The sequence below is a fragment of the Ceratotherium simum genome, chromosome 22 (genome assembly GCF_057802395.1).
Source record: "Ceratotherium simum simum isolate JZ-2026a chromosome 22, ASM5780239v1, whole genome shotgun sequence".
NCBI lineage: Eukaryota > Metazoa > Chordata > Mammalia > Perissodactyla > Rhinocerotidae > Ceratotherium > Ceratotherium simum.
In genome coordinates, this window is record NC_141921.1 from 25,254,895 (window position 1) to 25,275,534 (window position 20,640).

The window sequence follows — 20,640 nt, forward strand, 5'->3', positions numbered from 1 at the left end:
TTATTATGAACAGTTGGCTAGCTGGCAGTGCTTTTTACAGAGAGAAGACTGGAGGAAGGAAGAAGTTTGGGGTTGGAAATCAAGAGTTCAGTTCTGAGCAAGTTAAATCTGAGATGCCTGTGAGACACCCAGTAGAAATGTCAAGTGGGTAGTTGGATACATGAGCCTGGAGCTCAGGGATACAGTCCAGGATAGAGATATAAATTTGGGAATGATGAGAGGACAGAAGACATTTAAAGCCTCACTCTGGAAGAACTCACCTAGGAAATGCATGTAGACAGAGAAGAGGATCCTAGACTGAGGCCTGAGACAGTCAACATGTAGAGGGTGAGCAGTGGAAAAAGTGCCAGAGAGATAAGGTGGGAACGGCAGAGGAGGAAGCAAAGCCCACAAAGATGTTATGGAAGCCAAGAGCATGAAGCTGGAGGAAGATCAGCTGCTGAATACAGAAGAGCCACCACTGGGCTGGCAACATGGAAGTGACTTTCAAGAACATCTTCAGTGGAGCCGTGGGACAGAGATCAGACTGCAGAGGTCTGAAGGGTGTATGGGAGCCGAGGGAGCAGGGGCAGTGAGTGCAGGCCACTTGGTGAAGAAGTTCAGACATGAAGGGCGGCAGCTGAAGGGAAGGTTAGAGAGTGTCTGAAAGAACAGGAAACATGTATGTCCAATACATATACAAAGAGATATCCAACTTCATTAGTAATCAGGGAAATGCAAACCAAGACACGAGATACCATTTTACATCCATTCAATTGGGAAAATTTTTAAGTGTTACAATACCAAGTGTTGGAGAAATTGTAGGCCCACCCAGTCTCTTATACCCTGCTGGTGGGATTGTCATTAGTGCAACCACTTTGGAAAACAGTCTGGCACTATCTCATGAAGCTGAACATTCACATACCCTATGCCCAGTGATTCCACTCCTTGCTCACGTGTCACAGATACATGAACAAGAATATTCATAGCTGCAGTATTTGCAGTAGCAAAAACCTAGAAACAGTCCAAATGCTTTACGAGGCGAGTGGACGAACAAACTGTAGCCTATTCACCAATAGAGTGTTATACAGAAGTCAAATGAGTGAACCTTAGAGACATGCAGCAGGGTCAATGAATCTTAGACTGTGACACTAAGTTTTTTAAAAAGTCCAAAAAGGTTACATACATTAAAACACCCTTTTTGTAAAGTAAAAAACAAGTGAAATAAATTATAAATACATTTTAGGAATAGATTTGGCTGTGATAAAACTACATGAAACAAGACATACAAATGGTGAACAGGTACACGAAAAGATGCTCAACGTCACTCATCATAAGAGAAATGCAAATCAAAACCACAATGAGATATCACTTCACACCTGTTAGGATGGCCATTATCAAAAAAACAAAAGACGATACGTGTTGGCAAGGTTGTGGAAGATTGGACCCTGGTACACTGCTGGTGAGAATGCAAGATGGTGCAGCCACTATGGAAAACAGTATGGAAGTTCCTCAAAAAATTAAAAATAGAACTACCATATGATCCAGCAATCCCACTTCTGAGTATTTATCCAAAAGAATTGAAATCAGGATCTCTGAGAGATATTAGCACTCCCGTGTTCATTGCAGCACTATTCACAATTGCCAAGACATGGAAACAACCTAAATGTCCATCAGTGGATGAACAGATAAAGAAGATGTGGTCTATACACACAGTGGAATATTATTCAGCCTTGTAAAAGAAGGAAATCCTGCAATATGCAACAACATGGATGAATGTTGAGGACATTATGCTAACTGAAATAAGCCAGTCATAGAAGGACAAATACTGCATGATTCCACTTACATGAGGTATCTAAAACAGCCAAATTCACGGAAGCAAAGAATAGAGTTGTGGTTGCCAGGGGCTGAGGGGAGGGGGAAACAAGGAATTGCTAATCATTATATAAAATTTCAGTTATGCAAGATGAGTAAGTTCTAGAGATCTGCTGTACAACACTGTGCCTATAGACAATAATACTGTATTATACACTTAAAATCTGTTATGAGTGTAGATCTCATGTTGTGTTCTTACTACAATAAAAAAAACTACGTGAAAAAGTGATAACACATGAGTCAAAATAGTGGTTACTTTGCATGGGAAGAGACAGAGGGATGAGGTAGTAAAATGATTAAGATGCTTATTACACTCAAAAGAAAGCAAAGACACGACTTACCATGAAGGAATTTTATCCAAAAACTGATTGGGAATCGATTGAAAGCATTAAATCTAACTACCTAGTTTCAAAGAAATACCAGGCACGGAGAAACATGTCAACAGCACCAAAGGAAAATCCAGGGAATTCACCATCAGGAAAATCTAGAATGCAGGAGACTACAGGACCAACAACTCAGTTTCATCAACAACAACAAAAAAAGAGGTTGGGGAAACTGATAGGTTGAGAGACAAATCAACCCAATGCAATATGCAGACTTTCTTTGACTCCTGATTTCAGCAAACCAACTATAAAAACCATTTATGAGGCAGTTGGGGGTATCTGAACACTGCCTGGATGATGGGGATACTATGGAATTGTTCATTTTTTAATTTGATGGTGGTATTGTGATTTTTTTTAAGTCATTTTCTTTTAGAGATACATACTAAAATATTTTTGAAAAAAATTCCGATAACACTTGTTCTGTGCGTTTCTCATGACACTGTTGTAGCTTCTGTACCCCTCACACACACACACACACACACACACACACACACACAGGTTTCTACCCAGCAGGTCTGTTCATCTCACACACACACACACACACACACACACACACACACACACACACAGGTTTCTACCCAGCAGGTCTGTATTTCTAAGGCACAGACAATTCTTTCCTACCTACTGTCCTCTGTAGGCCTCAGCATAGTGCTCTGCATGCTGAGGGTACTCAAATATTTGTTGACTTTTTGTGTGTGTGTGTGAGGAAGTTAGGCCCTGAGCCAACACCTGTTGCCAGTCCTCCTCTTTTTGCTTGAGGAAGAATGGCTCTGAGCTAACATCTGTACCAGTCTTCCCCCATTTTTGTACGTGGGACACTGCCACAGCATGGCTTGATGAGTGATGTAGGTCAGTGCCTGAGATCCGAGCCCTCAAGTCCTGGGCCACCAAAGTGGAGTGCATGAACTTAACCACTACGCCACCAGCCCAGCCTCCTAAATTTTTTTTTTAAAAAAGGGCCAAGGATGCTCCAGTGATGAGGAGTATGCCTTGAACCAAGATTGTATTAAATACAATTTTCTATGCCTGAGGTCCAAATCAAAGTCCCTGGGAGTGAAGAGCAGGGGTGCAAAGCTGCCATAACACCTGGTGAGGGAGACATTCCTTGAGGAAGAAGGTACAGACACCCCCAGCCAGGCTGGGTCCCTCTGACGCACTCCCAGCACAACTGTAGCTAACTTACGATGTGTGCTGTCATCTACACAGTGTCTGTCCCCACCACCAGACTGTGCGCCCCACCCTGGATCTGGTCACGTGGCAGGACTCGGTAAGTGGTTGACAGCCCGAAGGAGGAAACCTCAGCATCATCCAGCGGAGGAGCAGCACGGACCACAAAGAGGGTCAGTAACATCCTGGTGCCCGCGTCAGGAATACCAACTGGAGATTAATCAAAACAGAGACCCTGGAGTGGGGCGTGGTAGTGGGCTGGGGCCATAGTCCTGCTCGTCGGAGGAGCTGATGAAGGGAATGGGGAGTGGGTCAGGGATAGCTCACAACAAGAAGAGGGGGACTGGAAAGGAGAGGGGGACTGGAGCGGATGGTAACTGGGAAGCAGCTGCTGCCTGCCGTGTAACCTGGCCGAGGCCTGGTCCTCTCTCGGTGCAGCAGGATGTGGGATACCACAGGAATGCAGGCAATGCTCGGCATCACAGCAGAGACGTGAATTCCTGAGCACGTAAGGGAGGCTTACTCAGACAAGCTGGGGTAACCACATTAACAAGGCAACTATGGAATGAGGACTCATCAAGCCGTGGGCCTGGCTGCCTGGAGGAGGGGCTCCCTCTGTCTACAGTAGATAAGGGGCGGGAAAGCTACAAAGAAGGGCTGACATCTGATTGGACCTTGAAAAACTAGACAGGAGGGAAAGGGAGGGAAAAACAAAAACACCCTGAGCGCTCATGATGGTCTAGGTGCTGGTCAGGCGCTTAGGTTTCCTTCCAGAAGAGGGACTGCACTAACAAAGGCTTGGAGACATGAAAATATAGCAGTGTGTCTGATTTTCTTTTCCTTCTTAAGGATGCCCATTCAAGTGGCTGGAGGCCGTGGGCTGGATTCCGCAGGCTGGGAGGAATGTTTTGTCTATTTCTGTTCTGTTGTTAATATGAAAACACCCATTAAAGATGAAGTTTCTTTTACTTCTAGGAATTTACCCCAGAGCAGTGATCAGAGATGGATGTCAAGATATACTCGTGCTCAAAAACAGGAAACCAAATGGCCAACCACTAGAGTTAGATTGGTTAAAATACTATGTAGTCATCAAAAAGCATGTTGTCAAAGATTAGTTAATGGCACGGAAAGAGCTACACCCCATAATAAGTGAAAAAAAGTAAGTTACAAAACAATACGTTCCCAACTTTATGAAAAAAAAAGCTTTTTAAACTTTTTTTAAAAAACTGAAAAGAAATCTAATGTTCAAAGAGTCTATCTCTGTAGTGGGGTTATGGGTAATAACCTTCTTCATCTTTTTTGTCTATTTTCTACAATGGATATGTTTAACTTTTTAAAGATTAAATAAAAACACACAAAAAATGTTATTTAAACACACACATACCCAATTGAAAACAGGGCCATATGGGACAGGCTCACCTTCTGCAGGATGGGGTTAGGGCACATGTTGTCAAACAGGACTGAGTTGAAGAGTCCATGCACGCCCTCATCGAGGTGGTACACGATGGTCTTGGGGGCAGAACTGTTTTCCTCTGCAGGGAGGGGAGGGGTCGGGCAGCACAAGCAGCAGTGTGAGCAGGGTAGGAATGGGGAGCTGGCACAATGGTGGGCTCAGCAAGGATGCTAGGTTACTGAAGTGAAAGGGCTGCCCCTTCCTCCATATGGGGTGGTCCTGCCACCTCCTGTGACATGAGATTCACTGCCACAATGTGCACACTCACACTTGCAGCTGAGCAACCCTGCCCAGGACACACTCTCTGCCTGTGTCTGAGCCCCTTGATACCTCAGCAAAGGCAGAAGAGCAGCCCACCTGGAGCCCACCACCCCTCCATATGGATCCTGGGGACAAGCACACAGAGCTCAGGATCTCCTGCCTGGGGGTCCCAGAACAGAAGGCAAAGCCCCAAGATCAGAGTCCCTGACACCTCTCACTCAAGGGGCTGCTGGGAGGACTGATCTATCTGGAAGGGCAGGGAGGAGCGCTCATGTTGGCAGTGTGGGCAGAGAAGCCTTGAGTCAGCCCAGCCTGAACCTGAATCCCAGCACTGCCACTTATCAGCTGTGTGACCTTGGGCTAGTGACTCAACCTCTCCATGCCTATGTCTGTCACCTGTAAAGTAGGCTTAGACAAATATAAGTTGTCACTAATTACTTTCATTATGTTATGAGAAGCAGTAGGGCAAGAGCCTGTACTTTCAAGAGGAGACAAACCTGGGGTCAAATGCAGGCTTTACCTCTTACTAGCGATTAAGCAATTCACTTGTATTCTCTTTCGCTCTCAATTTCCTCATCAGTACAATGGGGTTAATAAAGTATTCTCCCTAAGGTTGTTTTGATCTCAAACTTCATAAAATATGAACATGCATAGGGAAAAAAACATGCTAAATAAGTGTCTTGGGGGTGAGGGGACTTGATTGCAAGTTTCCCTAAAGCATGGACCCAGATTACCCCACCCCCTAAAACCAGACCCTGCTCAGCCAGCTACTATCCCTAGCTTCAGAAAAAAACGGGGCTCTGCTGCCCACCTGGCACCTACCCTCCCTGCTAGGCTGGTCCAGGAGAACCTCCTTCTTGGCGGTGATGCTGACTGCCAAGGTGAAGGCCGAGGTCACATAGTAGCGCCCCAGCTTGGCAAGGATGTCCACGCCACAGCCCTCCGGGAAGTACAGGTCCAAGGCTGAGTTGATCACAGAAGCAGTCTGGCGGTAGGGGGGTGGGGGCACAATTACATGTTTGAAATGTGGGGTTTATGCTGAAGACTTGCTACAGCTCCAAGTCTATTTCTTGAAAGCTTCTTTGATTGCAGGAAGAGGGACTTGGCAGCTGCTAAGGCCCCAGCTGGTAACTACGGACAGTTGGCCAAAAAGGTAGGCGGGAGACAGAACTGGGTCAAAACCTTCATGCTTGTGTAAATCACTCTCCTCGATGCCCCCACAATGGGAAGAGGCACTGTTAACATCACACTCGGTACTCAGATTCCAGAAGCCCTGATGTGGATCTATCTTTCATAAATAACCAATCTGTTAAATGACACATTTTTTACAGAAAATACTGAGAAGGAAAAAGAAGGTCAAAATCACCCCTAATTCTATCATCCAAATTAACCTAATCATTGTTAACTTTTTGGAGTAGCTCCTTTAATTCTTTTTTTATACAAGCACTATTTTTTATTATAAACATGATAGGGTTACATATATGTTTTTAAAACCTGTTTTACTCAATGGACTGTGAATGACCTCTCCATGTGAGTAAACGTTTTCATCATAAGAATGTACGATAATTTAACCAATCCTCAAGTGTTAGATGGACCTGGAAGTCCACTGGACTTCTGTTATGAACAATGCTGCAATGCTCATCTTTGAGGCTAATTCTTTTGTGTCCATCGTGGATTATTTTCTTAGGGTCAGTTCCTAGAAGTGGACACTATTCCAGGACGAGGCTCTTACTAAGGAGAAACGACCCCTAGTGGTTGGAGTGAGGATTGCGATGACACATTTTTCTTGATTTCATCTCACAGATAGGAAGGAGACAGATGGACTGGGAGTGGACAGAAGGCTGGCTTTTCCTTTCCCTGCCTTCCATTTTATTTCTCATCAGCCCACCTGAGAGTGAATAGGGCATACCCAGACCCTCGAAGAGCCTTCTGACTTATGCAAATATGGCCTGGTTAAGCCTCAAATATGTGCATGGGCTGAGTCAGGCAGAGCTGGGTGTACAGCCGGCTCTACTGTGGACTCAGGAAGTGACATAACCCCTAGCAGCCTCAGTTTGCTCAGCTGTAACACAGGGTTAATAATAAGATAATCCAGGTAGAGCACCACCCACAGCATGCAGCACATAGGACCCACTCACAGTGGCTCCCTATGGTCATTAGAACCCTCCCTGCCCCCACCTTCCACCCCACCCCCACAGAGCCCAGTGCGACACTTCCGACCCCAAGGTTACCTCTTCGAAGCTCACTTTGGTCCCCTCCACTCCAGGGAAGCCACCACCAAGGTCCAGGATGTGCATCCTGTGGCCCAGCTCGGCGCCTATTTCAAACACAAGCCGGGCGTCTGCGATGGACTGAGCATAGGCCTGCGGGTCAGGACAGCCACTGCCAACGTGAAAACTGGGAAGGGAGAGACAGCCTCAGCTTACTTGCAGGGCCCCAGGTGCCACCACCTCAGCCCCAGCCAGGAGCAACATTGGACACTGCGCCCATTGATCAGACGTAGTGACTGAGGACCTAAAATGTTAAATGGGTTGCCAAGAGCCATGTGGCAAGTGAGGAGCGGACAGGAGACGAGATCCAAGGTCCCTTGGCACTTGGTGCCCCTCCCATCCCTCCATGCTGCCCCTGGGGCTGAGCCTTCTGGGATGAGGGCCAGGGCCCCAGAGTTAGCCAGATCTGGATGTACCTCTTAGTCAGCTGTGGGGCCTGCCTGTGCTCTAGTGTCCCCATCTCTAAAGTGGGGATAAGATCCTACAAGGCTGCGGGATAATGTACAGGAAGCATTTAGCAGAGTGCCTGGCATATCTGAAGTACAGAATAAGTGAAAGCTATGTTGTTAGGTCATTGCCATTGCTATTCTTCCACATCCCTGCAAGAAAAGAGGCAGAGCAAAGGTGCGGCTGCACAACCTTTGGCCTACAGGCTGGCAGAACTCCTGCAAAGCCAGGTCCCTCCCAAAATCTCCTGGAACAAGCCCTCCTGGGGATTGTGGGGTTGGGACAGCTGGACACTCCAAACCTTCTTTCCAAAGAGAGGAAACTTGCAAATGGCAGAATTCCAGGCCCAGGGACAGGCCCTCCTTGGAGGCCCTGAGGGAGGTCTCATACAGAATGGATTCATTCCTGGGAAAGAGGCAGTGGGCCTGGGGTGGGTGGGGATGGTGGGGTTTCCACGCCCTCACCTCACACCCACCACTTCTACGTGGCTCTTCTTGGCATTTTCAAGCAGGTGTCTGCAGGATTTCAGAGATGCTCCAAACTTGAAGCTCAGACGGCTCATGGAGTGGGCGTCATCGGTGGCAATGCACAGAACCATCCTGAAGAGACAGGCAGCACACCTCCGCCAGGTGGACCCCGCCTCCCCCCACCCCACCACGTCTTCTCTGAGTCAAGGGGTGTGAACCCGTGTGGCTCAGAGCTGCCCAACCCCACAGGCTCCCTGACCTCTTCCTCTCCCTGCACAGCCAGTCAACCTCCAAGTCCTGTCCAGTCTGTTCCCTAAACGTCCCTGGGCCCATCCCCACAGCCCCTGCCCTGGTCCTGACCTCACCAGTTCTCCCCCGGGCAGCTGTGCTTCCTCCAAATCAGCCTCTACACCAGCCAGGCTTTTCCAACTTTTCTTGTATGAGGGGAACCATTTTTTAAACACAGCATTATTGAGAACCCCAATATCATGTAAAACAGACAAAACAGAAGCTGCTTCGGGTGAACCAGAGTGGCCCACCACCCGGCCTCTCCTTCACCCCAAGGCCCCTCCCTGGAATCCCCTGGGCGTCAAGTGACCACGTGAGAGCCACAGCCTGAGCAAAACGTCCAGCGCTGACCCCTTCCAAAGACCCATTTGCATCAGGTCCCTGTCCCGTGACCCACGTCATTCACTGTCTCCCCCACCCTCACACATGGTATGTTCCAGCCACACCAAGTTTCTGCTGATCCCTCCAGTGCCCCATGCTGTTTCCGATCTCCATGCACCTGCTTGTGCGGTTGACTCCGATGCACTGTTTATGCTCTCCCCAAATTCTAGTCACTACTCAAGGCCCACTTCAAATGCCACCTCCTTCGTGAAGCTTTCCTGGCCACTCCCTCTCGCTCTCTCAGCCATGACTTTGGCCTCCGTGATACCGCGGGCATTGCTCTGCCTCGGCTGTAATCGGTTGTTTCTGCCCGTGTCCTAGTCAGGCCCTGGTATCCTGGGTTCAGTCCTGGAGTGCCCGCCCCACCCTGCTGTGACAGTGGCCTGGTCCAGCGCAGCATCCTCTGCCCCACCTCCACTCCTCCCACCTCCTCCGCCCTCACACTCACCCCGCCTCCCCACGCGAGTGGCTCTCAGCTTACCCGGCAGCGGGGTGGCTCTTTGCCACCTTGGCCAGCTCCAGCTCGTTGTCAAAGCCCAGCAGCCGGACCCCGTGCCTGGCAGCGTACTGGATGTGTGCAATTTGCTTACAGGGGTTGGCGTAGATGATCTTACTGGCAGGGACGCCAATACGCTGGACCAACTCCATCTCTGCCTGTGGGGTCCCAAAGGTGGTGGTGAGGAGGCCTCAGGGCCTGCTGGGCCACGGAAACCAAGGAAGCACAGATGAGGGGCAAAGTCGTAGCTATGCATGTGGTGGTCCAAAAGAAGTGGGCCTTGCTTTTAGACAACAGATACACAAAAATCAGGACTCATGCTGGTTCATCGTTCTTTGACAGGCAGGGCTGCCAAGTACAGCCGTGCAGGTGGTGCCCTGCACAATCCTGATTGGGGAGGGGGGTTCCTATTTACAGAGAACACATGGTAGATTTGTATATTTATTGCAACTTCCTGGCAGTAAAGCATCTCATTCTAACAAAATCAGTATATTTATTTATAACAGTTAAGTGTCTTAAGGAAGGGGTACATTTTCTACTTCACACAAAGGCAGTATGGTGGCCCCGACAACAGGCTTCTGGCACATTTTCCTGGAAGATATAAATGTTTAGAGAATATGACTTGATGTGGTAGAAAATTCACCAGACCAAGAGTCTTTTGACACAGGTCATCCAACATCAAAAGGCCTGCTGTGTGCATGGCACTGTGCTGGGGGACTCCGGTGAGCCCCGCTCCCTGCGCGGCCTCCTCTTCCCACCTTTACAGAGCACTGCTCCCCCTGATTGCTGCACTAATGACACAATGAGGATGGTGATGATGATGGGAGCCACCGTGGGCCCTGAGCACCTGCCACAAGCAGGCACCGAATGAGACGCTTTACATCAGGTGTTGGCAAACTTTTTCTAGAAAGGGCCAGAGAGTAAATAGTTTAGGCTTCGTAGGCCATACAGTTTGTCACAACTACTCAACTGCCATCGTAGCACCAAAACAGACACAGACAATACATAAGCGAATGACCGTGGCTGTGATCCAGTAGAACTTGATGAAGTCAGCAGTGGGCTGGATGTGGCCCACCGTCCATAGTCTGCCGAACCTTGCTTTAGATTACCTGTTTTATTACTCCTTACGATAACCCCATCAGAAGGGTATTAGCTTCATTCTACACAGAAGGAAACTGAAGCTCAGAGAGGCCATGTAGCAAGTAGGTGGCAGAACCAACTTCAAACTCAGGTCTGACTCGCCATGATTAAGGAAAGGAACTCAAGAGGGAGTGGGTTTTGAAACACGGTAGGAGATAAAGGGCCCTTTGTAGCCATCTTGAGTTTGTACCAAGACTCCCATCTTAATTTAGCAGCTTTTCAGCACTAGGTATTTATGTGCGTTATCTCATGTGATGCCTATAACTGTCCTATGAAACATTTATTGGCCACATTTTACGGAGGACAAAATTGAGTTCAGAGAGGTCCACCTGCCTGTGGTGACACAGCCAGTAAGTAGCAGAGTGGGACACAAAGGTCCAGCTCCAGAGCTGGAATTGCTGCTGTCACCACTTGCTTCCAAAGACCTGGAGTCTAAGTGGATGTGAACATGTGTTTTGCTCCCTGCTTCACTGCCCGAGGTGGGAGCAAGAAGCAATGGCAGCCCTTGGGGGACCTGTGGTTCAGCTTTGCTTATAAATATTTAAATAATAACCATTACTATTCATTGAAGGATTACCATTACCATATGCCAGCCATTGCATTAAATATTTTATATACATTCTCATTTCATCCTCGTAATAATCTTACGAGATGGGAAACAGAGGCTCAGAGAGGTTGAGTGACTTGTCCAAAGTCGCACGGTTTATAAGTGGCACAGCTAGAATCCTAACTCAGGACCATCAGACTTTAGCACACCATCTCTTAACCACAGTCCTAAAATGGAGAATTCAACCTCAATGCAGAGTTGACAAGTATTTCTTGAGCATCTGTTGAGCTGCCAGGCCCTGTGATAGGTGCTAATGAAAACAAGTGGTGAGGAAGGCAGACAGGGTCTCTGACACTGTGGCACTTTCAGGCTGGTGGGGAGGACAGGTAGGGACGAATGAACACTGAATAATGATAGAATTATAAATGGATAAGGGCTGCGAAGACAAAGTACACGGTACTAGAGAATGTGGTACGGGGAGACCTGGGTGCAGGGGTGAAGGGTAGCCTTTCTGAGGGTCAGAAATGTAAGCCGAGCCCCGCAGGAGGCCTCAGCCAGGCTGAGAGGGAAGGGAGGAATGCTTCTGGTAGAGGAAGCGGCCTGTGCAGAGTTTCTGAGGCGAGAAGGTGGTCAGCCTGATGAAGGCACAGAGAATGCTGGAGTGTCCTGGGCAGGGCGAGCACCGTAGGGGAGGATGAGGTTGGAGGGAGGCGGGCAGAGCCAACGGGGAAACCAAGATGGCTGACGTGGATATATGTTACCCTGCGAGTGATGGGGAACCGTTTGAAGGGTTTCAAGAAGGGCAATGACATGGTCAGGTTTGCATTTTATTATTTTATTTTATTTTATTTTTTTTGTGAGGAAGATCAGCCCTGAGCTAACATCCATGCTAATCCTCCTCTTTTTTTGCTGAGGAAGACCGGCTCTGAGCTAACATCTATTGCCAATCCTCTTCCTTTTTTTTCCCCAAAGCCCCAGTAGATAGTTGTATGTCATAGTTGCACATCCTTCTAGTTGCTGTATGTGGACGCAGCCTCAGCATGGCCAGAGAAGCCGTGCCTCAGCGCGCGCCCGGGATCTGAACCCGGGCTGCCAGTAGCGGAGCGCGCGCACTTAACCGCTAAGCCACAGGGCCGGCCCCAGGTTTGCATTTTAAATGCCAGTTCTACATGCATATCACTCTGGCTACCATGAGAAAATGGACTGAGGAAGGGCCTGAGAGGGTTCTGGGGAGACCGGTCACAATCGCCCTGGGAGAGAGGACAGGCTGAGCTAGAAAGGAGCAGGAGATGCATTCTGGAGGCACAGCTAGCAAGCATGGTGATGGATTGCATGTGGGGATGAGAGGCAAGGATGTATGAGGGGACTCCACGCCCAGCAGACTGAGGGGCCCTTCTCGAAGGAAAGGGGAAGACTATGAGTGTGTTGGAACACGCTGGGTTCCAGGCGTCCTATGGTATCAAGTCAGCAGCTGAATATATAGGTCTGGGCTAGAGATCAAAATGTGGGAGGTGGTAGCATATTGATGGCATTTAAAGCCATGAGAGGAGAAGAAACTCCCTAAGAGGAGGAAGAGTTTACAAGAGACGGAATCCAGAGGAACTCTCCCATTTAGAGAGCGGGAAGAGCCAGCACCCAGGATCTGCGGAGAGGTGAGGAGGGAACGTCTCCAGAAGGGGCGGAACAGCACATGGATGAAAATGCCATTCCTGTTAAAGCAAACCCTGTCTTGCCACTCGTGTCTGTCTGGAAGGAGGTGTCTCAACTGTCAGAGGCACCAGTGAGGGTGGGGCAGGCATTCACTTTCATTTTATATACACTGTATTGTACACTTAAAATTTTGCTAAGAGGGTAGATCTCATAAGTGTTTTTACCACAAAGAAAAAAAAACCCAACACCAACAAAAAGTCACTGTGTTGAAGCTGTTGAGGAGGCCAGATTAATGAGGACCAAGGAGTGTCCCCAACAAGGTCTAAATGCATCAACGTGGACAGGTCTCCAAAACCTGCTGAGTTTAGAGCTATTGTGGCACAGTACCGACCACACGACTATATTTTATATTTTGCTACAAAATCACAAGATCCTTTGTATATTTCCTATGGATCATATTTGTAAGTATTTTTCAAATACTATATACCTACCAAACTCAAAACTCATCATGGTGATTATCTCTCCTACCTTTTTTTTCCCCAAGTAAATCAATGTATTATTTGAATAATTCAAAACGAATGTTTAAAATAAAGTGCTCAGTGGATCCTGGAGATCAACTGGGGACATTGGTAAGAGGAGATTCCTTGGAATAGTGAGAGTGGAGGTTGGGAAGCAATGGCTTAAGGAGTGGGTGCTAAGGGAAAGAAACAAGTGAGTGCAGACAGGCGAGTGTAGACAACTCGATTTGGCCATGAAGAGGGAGCAAGGGATTGTGCTGCGGAGGATGTGGTGTCCAGGGAAGGCTTTTTAAGATGGGAGGATGCTGAGGGAGACAGCAAGAGAGGACAGGATGGGGGCAGGAGAGATGATATAAGGTCCTTGGGAAAGTGGGTGGCTGGACCAGAGCCGTGTGCAAGGTGTGGCAGGTGCCCTTGACCCTGGAGCCTGTCTCATGCGTGTCTGTGCACCCAGCCGCAGCTCAAGCCCAGCCTTTAGTCAGTGTTGGCCACGGCATGGTGCTGTTAAGTGTAGCCACCAGCTACATCCAACCAGAAGAGGGCAGTCTCAGCCTTCCAAGAAAAGCTATGTGCCCCAAGCCACCTCTCAGTAACTGCACCCAAGAGGGCTACACAATCCCACCTGCAGGGAGGGGGCCTTGGCCTCTCCCAGCCCTTGTGGTTAGCCAAGGGCAACTGTCACCAGCCAAGCCCCAGCTCAGCCACCCCTTCCCCAAGATCTTGGAAAAGACCGCAGTGATAGAGTCAGAGACCCCATCGATCCATACTCAAGCGGCCACTTCCCAGTGAGTCACTCAACCTCTGTGCCACCTTTACTTTATGGTAAATGCTTCCTCCCAGGGCTGTTGTCAGAAGCAGGGTAATAATAATTACCTCACAGGGTGGTTGCGAGAATCAGATGAGATCATGTACAGAAAACGCTTGGCAAAGCACTGAGCACAACAGAAGCACTCAGCCAACAGTCGATGCTTTTAATGTCCCCACCGACTTCCAGGGCTTTCTAAGCCCTAACCCCCACAGCTCTGCCCTCTGGGGGCCAGCCCCTGAGGCTGGAGGGCCAGGTGCAGTGCCCCACCTCTGGGTTTCCGGAAGCACGGGACTCTAGTCAGTGGGCTTTGGTCTTGCTCTTCACTCCTATGCCAAGGGGGCCGGAAAAGGATCCCCTTCCTCCTCGCCCAGAGCACAAGGCCAGCGTGCTGCAGGAGGCTGAAAGTCCTGGCTCTGCTACCAGCGAGCTGTGTGCAGTTGGCCCCCAGTTTCCTCAACTGTAAAACGGCAATCTCTCTCCCTCTGCACCTCACAGGGCTTTATGTGAGACACGCACAAAACTCGGCATGCAAAGCAAGAGCTGATGCAAAGGGCCTTTACGGGTGACAAGAGGGGGGACTCAACTATCACACAGAGCATTAACATTCCTCTCTGATAAAGGTTAACCTGCTCATCTGACCATCCCACCCTGGGGCACACCTCTCTCCCACCTGGAATCCCACCAGCCCTGTCATCCTGCCCAGGCTAGTTTTCCTCCTTTCTCCTCTAGGAACTCTTTCTAGAATTATCCTCCCTACACCATATTACTGACCAGAATTTAAAAGGAGTTCCTCTCACAACAATCATTACTAACCATTAAAAAAATAATGGTAACAACAACATCACAAACCAATGCCCACCAGGTATACTCCCACCTCAGGGCCTTTGCACTTGCTGTTCCCTCTGCCTGGAATAATCTTCCCTTAGTTTTCCACCTGGCTTAATCCCTTGCTTTCTTCAGGTCTGTATTCAAATTTCAGTGAAGCCTTCCATGGCCACATCATCCCAAAGTGCAATCCCCTCTCCCAACATTCCCCACTTCCCTTTCCCATTTTAATTTTCTCCACAGCATTTACCACCTAACATACCATCGATTTTCATTGTTTGAATTGTTTGTTTTTTAGAAAGCAAGCTGCATGAAGGAAGGGACTTTTTTTGTTTTGCTTGTTTTGTTCCCCACCTAGAATAGTATGTGGTCCCACAGCAGGTGCTCAATAAATGTTTGCTGAATGAATAAATATGTCCAAAGCTGTACTCTGAAGAAACTTTATAGCTTAAAGGCTTTTATCAAGTAAGAACAGAATGAACACAGATAAGCTGAGCATTCAACTCAAGGACAGCAGAGGCTGTCTTACTCAACACTGTATTGCCAACCCTACCTAGCACGGCGACTAGCACATCATAGGAGCTCAGATAGTAAATAGGCAAAGTAAATCTAAAGAGAGCAGCAGGGAATTAAGACAACAGCATTAATCAAATTAGAAAGGCAGTAGAAGTGGCAACAATAAAACTCGGAAAGGATTAGTTTAGAAAATGTACAGTCACATGATTAAGATCATAAAAAAAAGAAAAGAAAACCAATGATAAAAGGGAGCTTTTGTTTTGTTTTAATTAGAAGAATAGCATGTATAGTTCTATGCCAAGAAGTTTGAAAATCTCCATTTCAAAAGGTGACCATCTATCCAGGGACACACAAGGTTCCAATTTGAAACTTCAAGGCTGGCAAATTCCATACTTGTTTCTCCCTCCCTCATCCCTTGAACCCCATCCCGAGTAGATGGCCCTTCCCAGAGGTCACTCCTGCCTCCCCCGAGCCCACCCGCACCAGCCCGGCCATGTGTGTGTTCAGTAGGCAGCGAGGGTCAGTGCACCCGGGGGGCGGGGGGCAGGGGCTCACCTTGTTGGCACAGCTGAAGCCCAGCCCCAGCTCGGCCAGGACCTTCAGCACGCCCAGGCTGCTGTTGCACTTGACAGCGTAAAAGGGCCGGACCCGCGGCAGGCACTTCAGAAAGCAGAGGTGCTTCCTCACTACGGCGCCCAGGTCCGCCACGAAGAAGGCAGCGACCTTGTCCTGCACAACAAGAGGGGTGAATGTCAGCCCCCACCCAGCTCTCTCCCGGTGCGTGTCATCCACGGTCCTCCCAAGTACCCGCCCAAGCTCGGCTCTGGCCACGAAGCTACCCTGCTCTAAAATCCTCTGGGGCTCCCAAGCCTACAGGACAGAAGGCAAACTCCTCAGCTTACCCCATGGCTCTGTCATCAGCTCCAGTCCCTCCGCTCACTGCAGTTCAAACCCCAGCTGCAGACTAGACCACTTCCTACCTCCAAGCCTTTGTTCCCACCATGCCCTCCATGCAGAATACCTTTCCCCCACTTGTGTCTGGCAAATTCCTAATCTACCCTCAAGTTTCAGCTCAAATGCCACCTCTCCCAAACAAGGCAACTCTGCCTTTCACGCTCCCACTGCATTTTGCACATGCTTCCAAGGTATCAGAACAGTGTATACATCTGCCTCCTCCAGAAAAAGATAAATTCCTTGAACGCAAAAGCCACTGCCTTTCACGTACAGATGCTCAATGAAGCCTTGAGGTAGTCCCACTGCCTGCAACCCAGGCCTGTGGATAATGGGTCATCACAGACTTGCTGAGGGCCGAACATGTATGAGGCTATGGGTGAGACCATTACTTAAACCTTCCCCGGGACTCAGTTTCCCTTTTATGCAATACTTTTTTACTGATGCCCACTTGGTGTCTGCTATTATGCTAAGGGACACAGATGACCAGACAGGGCTCTAGCCCTGAAGGGGCTTGGGTCTGGAAGCGAATAAACCCCTTAAGCAATGACAAGCCCATTCAATAAATGCTAGATGGGAGTTTCTACAAAATGCAGTCAGGGCGGTGGAGAAAGAAAATACAAAATCGGCCTGGGGCGGTTAGGAAAAGGTGACACTGATGAGTAATAAGGAGTGAGTAGAAACAGGTAAGAGGGAGAGAGGGTGGGAGAAGGGTGTTCAGGCAGAGGGAGAGCCTGGGCAAAGGCGTGATAATAGAGCACATGGCATCACTGGGAAATGCGAGTAGAGTAGGTCAGCTCTGATGGAGTGTTAACATACACCGTGGGAAAAGCCAGAAATGGGGCTACGAAGGCAAAGCGGTTCTGACTTGATCCTGCAGATGGTGGGGAACTGCCAAAGAATTCTGATTTTCAGGGCCGGCCCCGTGGCTTAGCGGTTAAGTGCGCGCACTCCGCTGCTGGCGGCCCGGGTTCGCATCCTGGGCGCACACCGACGCACAGCTTCTCCGGCCATGCTGAGGCCGCGTCCCACATACAGCAACTAGAAGGATGTGCAGCTATGACATACAACTATCTACTGGGGCTTTGGGGGGAAAAAATAAATAAATAAAATTAAAAAAAAAAAAGAATTCTGATTTTCAGCAGGGCTGTGATAAAGTCGGAGAGGGTGGGATGAGGCAGGAGGTTAGGGAGTCTTTGGAGAGATGAGGCCTGAACCACAAAGCGAGGTTCCAGAAGAGCACACTGGAGAGCAATTTAAAGAGGCGGAATTCACAGAGCCTGGTGATGCCACGATGTGAGGGGGAAGTGAGGACTTCCAGGTTTCTGACCTAGAGGGCTGGGGAGATGATGGGGGTGCTGTTCATCAAGGCGGGGAACACGAGAGGGGCAGGTTTAGGGGCAAGGACCAGGAATTGGGGACAATATGATCTTGTCTCTTGCAAATAGCAAGGACTGAACAGCAAACAAGTGAAGGAATAAGATGAGGGCCCTAGGGGCCCTTTCAGAGCAGGCAGCTGGGCCTGCACAGGGAACAGGGGACCCACTCCCCACTCCCAGCCCCTCACCGTGGTGGCCTGTGAGGCCCCCAGAGTGAGCTCCTCCAGCAGGTCTCCGGTGCTGAAGCCCTCCTCCACCATCATGAAGTCATTTTCACTCAGGTAGCCAGCCATGCTGAGGAGGAGCTGATGGGCTGGATGGAGCTACAGCCGCTGCTGCCGCTGCCGCCTTAGAAAGTATGCAACACGCTGCGGAAGGAGGGGGAGGGAGGTGCTGGGGGGCTGGCCTACGCTGCCCCCCAGCACCTCCCCAGGCCGGTGCGCAGTCCCGTCACACTCCGCCCCCAGCACTAGCGTGGGGAGCTTAGGTTCATTGGGAAGGGTGGGGACGATCAGGATTCCTGGACTGGGACAAAGCATTATATGCCTAGATGTCATTGCCTCCCTGAGCCTCAGTTTCCCCATCTATAAAATGGATGGATTTTCTTGGAGATCCTTTCCAGTTCTGAAATTCGGGTTTTAGTAAAAAAGGAAAGAATGAGAGCGAGGAGGCAGGAAAGCCGAGAAGCTCAGGTGGGTAAATTTCCAAGCCCTGACCACGCCCACTTAAAGAAGCTGCGGGTGGCCCGGCCAAGGAGTCTCAGCCCGAGAGCAGGAGCTTAGGTTCGAGTCCGCTGTCTGCTGCGTGATCTCGGGTACGCCCCGTCCCCTCTCGGAGCCTCAGTTTCACCATTTGTAAACGGGGGCCGGGCTGGTCCTGACGTGCTGGGATTCTAAGCGTGCATGTGGGCGCCACATGGTGGGTGGGGGCCGCGGGCTCCTGGGTGGGAACCGAAGGCTGAGATTCTGTCCCGGTGAGCCCTCCCGAGTGCCTGGCCGAGGTCCCGCCCCCCTACAAACCCCCTTACCAAGCCCCGTCCTCCTTCGCGGGGGCCAGAGCCAGGCGCGCTGCTAGGGGGGGTCGCCGGTGACCTCGAAACTTGTGCAACACCCCAAGGAGGAGTGGCAGTTGCGGAGTCGAGGCCCCTGCTGAGAGAAGGCAAGAGGGGCCAGGGGGGCAGGTCAGCACTGGAGCCGGGGGCGCCGGCTCCTCGAGGCTCCCGCAGCCACTCCCCGCGCTCGCCTTAAAACGCATTTACACGGCTTCGGCCCATAGGTCTCCCCAGCGAGTGAATCGGCTCCTCGGCGCCTCCGCTCGCTCGCTCCCCGCGGCTCGGGCCCCGCGGCCTGCGCCCCGCCCGCCTAGCAGCCACCGACCCCACGCCCCGCCTTCCGCCCGCCACTCGCTTATATAAGCCCCACCCAGGCCCCGCCCCTGGCGCCAGGCTCCGCCTCCGCTCTGCCGCCCCTCCGTAGCCCTGGCAACCGAGGGCCGCCATCCCATTGGTGGATTCCGGCATAAAGCACTCAGCTCTGCCAGCCCGCTCCGCAAACCGCTGCCTCGGTCCTCTCGGCCGAGCCTGCTCTGCGCCTACGCCAGGCTGGGACATCGGAACTGCATGGCCGTCATCTCAGGATCCCGAGCGTCTACGCGGAGGGACGCTTAGATCCTGGATCTTGGATCTTACAGAGTGGGCAGGAAGCCGGGAGCTTTCCTATTTGCTCAGGGAAGCCTTTTCTGTGACTACCTCAACTCGGTGGTGCCTCTCTCCTCTGGTGAGCTACTCACTCATCCGTCGAAGCCAGGTCAAAGGTCATCTCCTGTATCACTTTTCTAATAAAATCCTTTTTATTTAATTGCCTCTCCCAGCATCTTCTGATTCCTCCAACTGGAAACCCAGCTAAAATGTCTTCAGAGAGCCTTCTTGTGTCTTTCCCAGCTCAGGGCCGTGCCTCCCTTCATCCTACCTTCTGAATCGGGCAAACCACTCACCTCTCAAACAAAAAGTGTATCCTCCAAGAAGCATTCTCTGACTTCCTCAACTCAAAGCATTTCTTCTCTTCTATATCTGACAAACTCCTGCTCATCCATCAAAGTCCAGTATAATGTCACCTCCCCTGTTGGGCCTCCCATGATTTTTCTAGCCTGGAGGAAAGATGGAACTCACAGCACTTACATCTGTGTGGACGCCTCACTCATTTGGCTCTTGTTACCCATAGCGTGAAATTCTCATTGTGGCTTTCCACTTCTCGTCTGGTTACACTTCCCAGCTAGCTTGTGAGCTCCCAAGGGCAGTAACTGAGTGCCTGGCTCCTCAGAGTGCCCGGCTCCTCAGAGTGCCCAGCACCTGGCAGAAACAAGAGTGCTGAAGAAGATTCAATATCTGTGTGACTCAAAGCTAATTCAAAAGTTTATCTGGAACAGTAATTGTCCAAGAAGGGCCAAGACAATATTGAAAAAGAAGAAGGAGGACTTCCTCTACCAGATATCAAAATATTTTTATGTTTTTTTGTGAGGAAGATCAGCCCTAAACTAACATCCATGCCGATCCTCCTCTTTTTGCTGAGGAAGACAGGCCCTGAGCTAACATCTATTGCCAAGCCTCCTTTTTTCCCCTTTTTCTCCCCAAAGCCCCAGTAGGTAGTTGTATGTCATAGTTGCACATCCTTCTAGTTGCTGTATGTGGGACGCTGCCACAGCATGGGCTGACAAGCAGTGCGTTGGTGCGCACCCAGGATCCGAACCTGGGCCGCCAGTAGTGGAGCGCGCGCACTTAACCGCTAAGCCACAGGGCCGGCCCCCAAAATATTTTGTAAAGCTATAGTCTTTAAAACAGCAT

General features: G+C 49.9%; 1 protein-coding gene across 5 annotated transcripts in view; it reads right to left on the reverse strand.

The window, feature by feature from the left end:
- The window catches only part of AZIN2 (antizyme inhibitor 2), a 34,837-nt gene extending 15,648 nt beyond the window's left edge, over positions 1–19,189 (reverse strand). For 2 of the 5 annotated variants that reach the window (XM_087445746.1, XM_087445748.1), the window contains exons 1-8: positions 18,829–19,189; positions 17,990–18,169; positions 16,027–16,200; positions 9,453–9,625; positions 8,300–8,434; positions 7,350–7,515; positions 5,941–6,103; positions 4,824–4,936 (exon numbers count right to left, since the gene is read on the reverse strand). In XM_087445746.1, coding sequence (XP_087301872.1) covers positions 4,824–4,936; positions 5,941–6,103; positions 7,350–7,515; positions 8,300–8,434; positions 9,453–9,625; positions 16,027–16,200; positions 17,990–18,094 — 1,029 coding nt within the window. In that variant the 5' untranslated portion in view covers positions 18,095–18,169; positions 18,829–19,189. The remainder of the gene's footprint in view (positions 1–4,823; positions 4,937–5,940; positions 6,104–7,349; positions 7,516–8,299; positions 8,435–9,452; positions 9,626–16,026; positions 16,201–17,989; positions 18,170–18,828) is intronic. The other 3 variants (NM_001293730.1, XM_087445747.1, XM_087445749.1) reach the window with 3 other exon arrangements.
- Between the last annotated feature and the right edge of the window lie 1,451 nt (positions 19,190–20,640).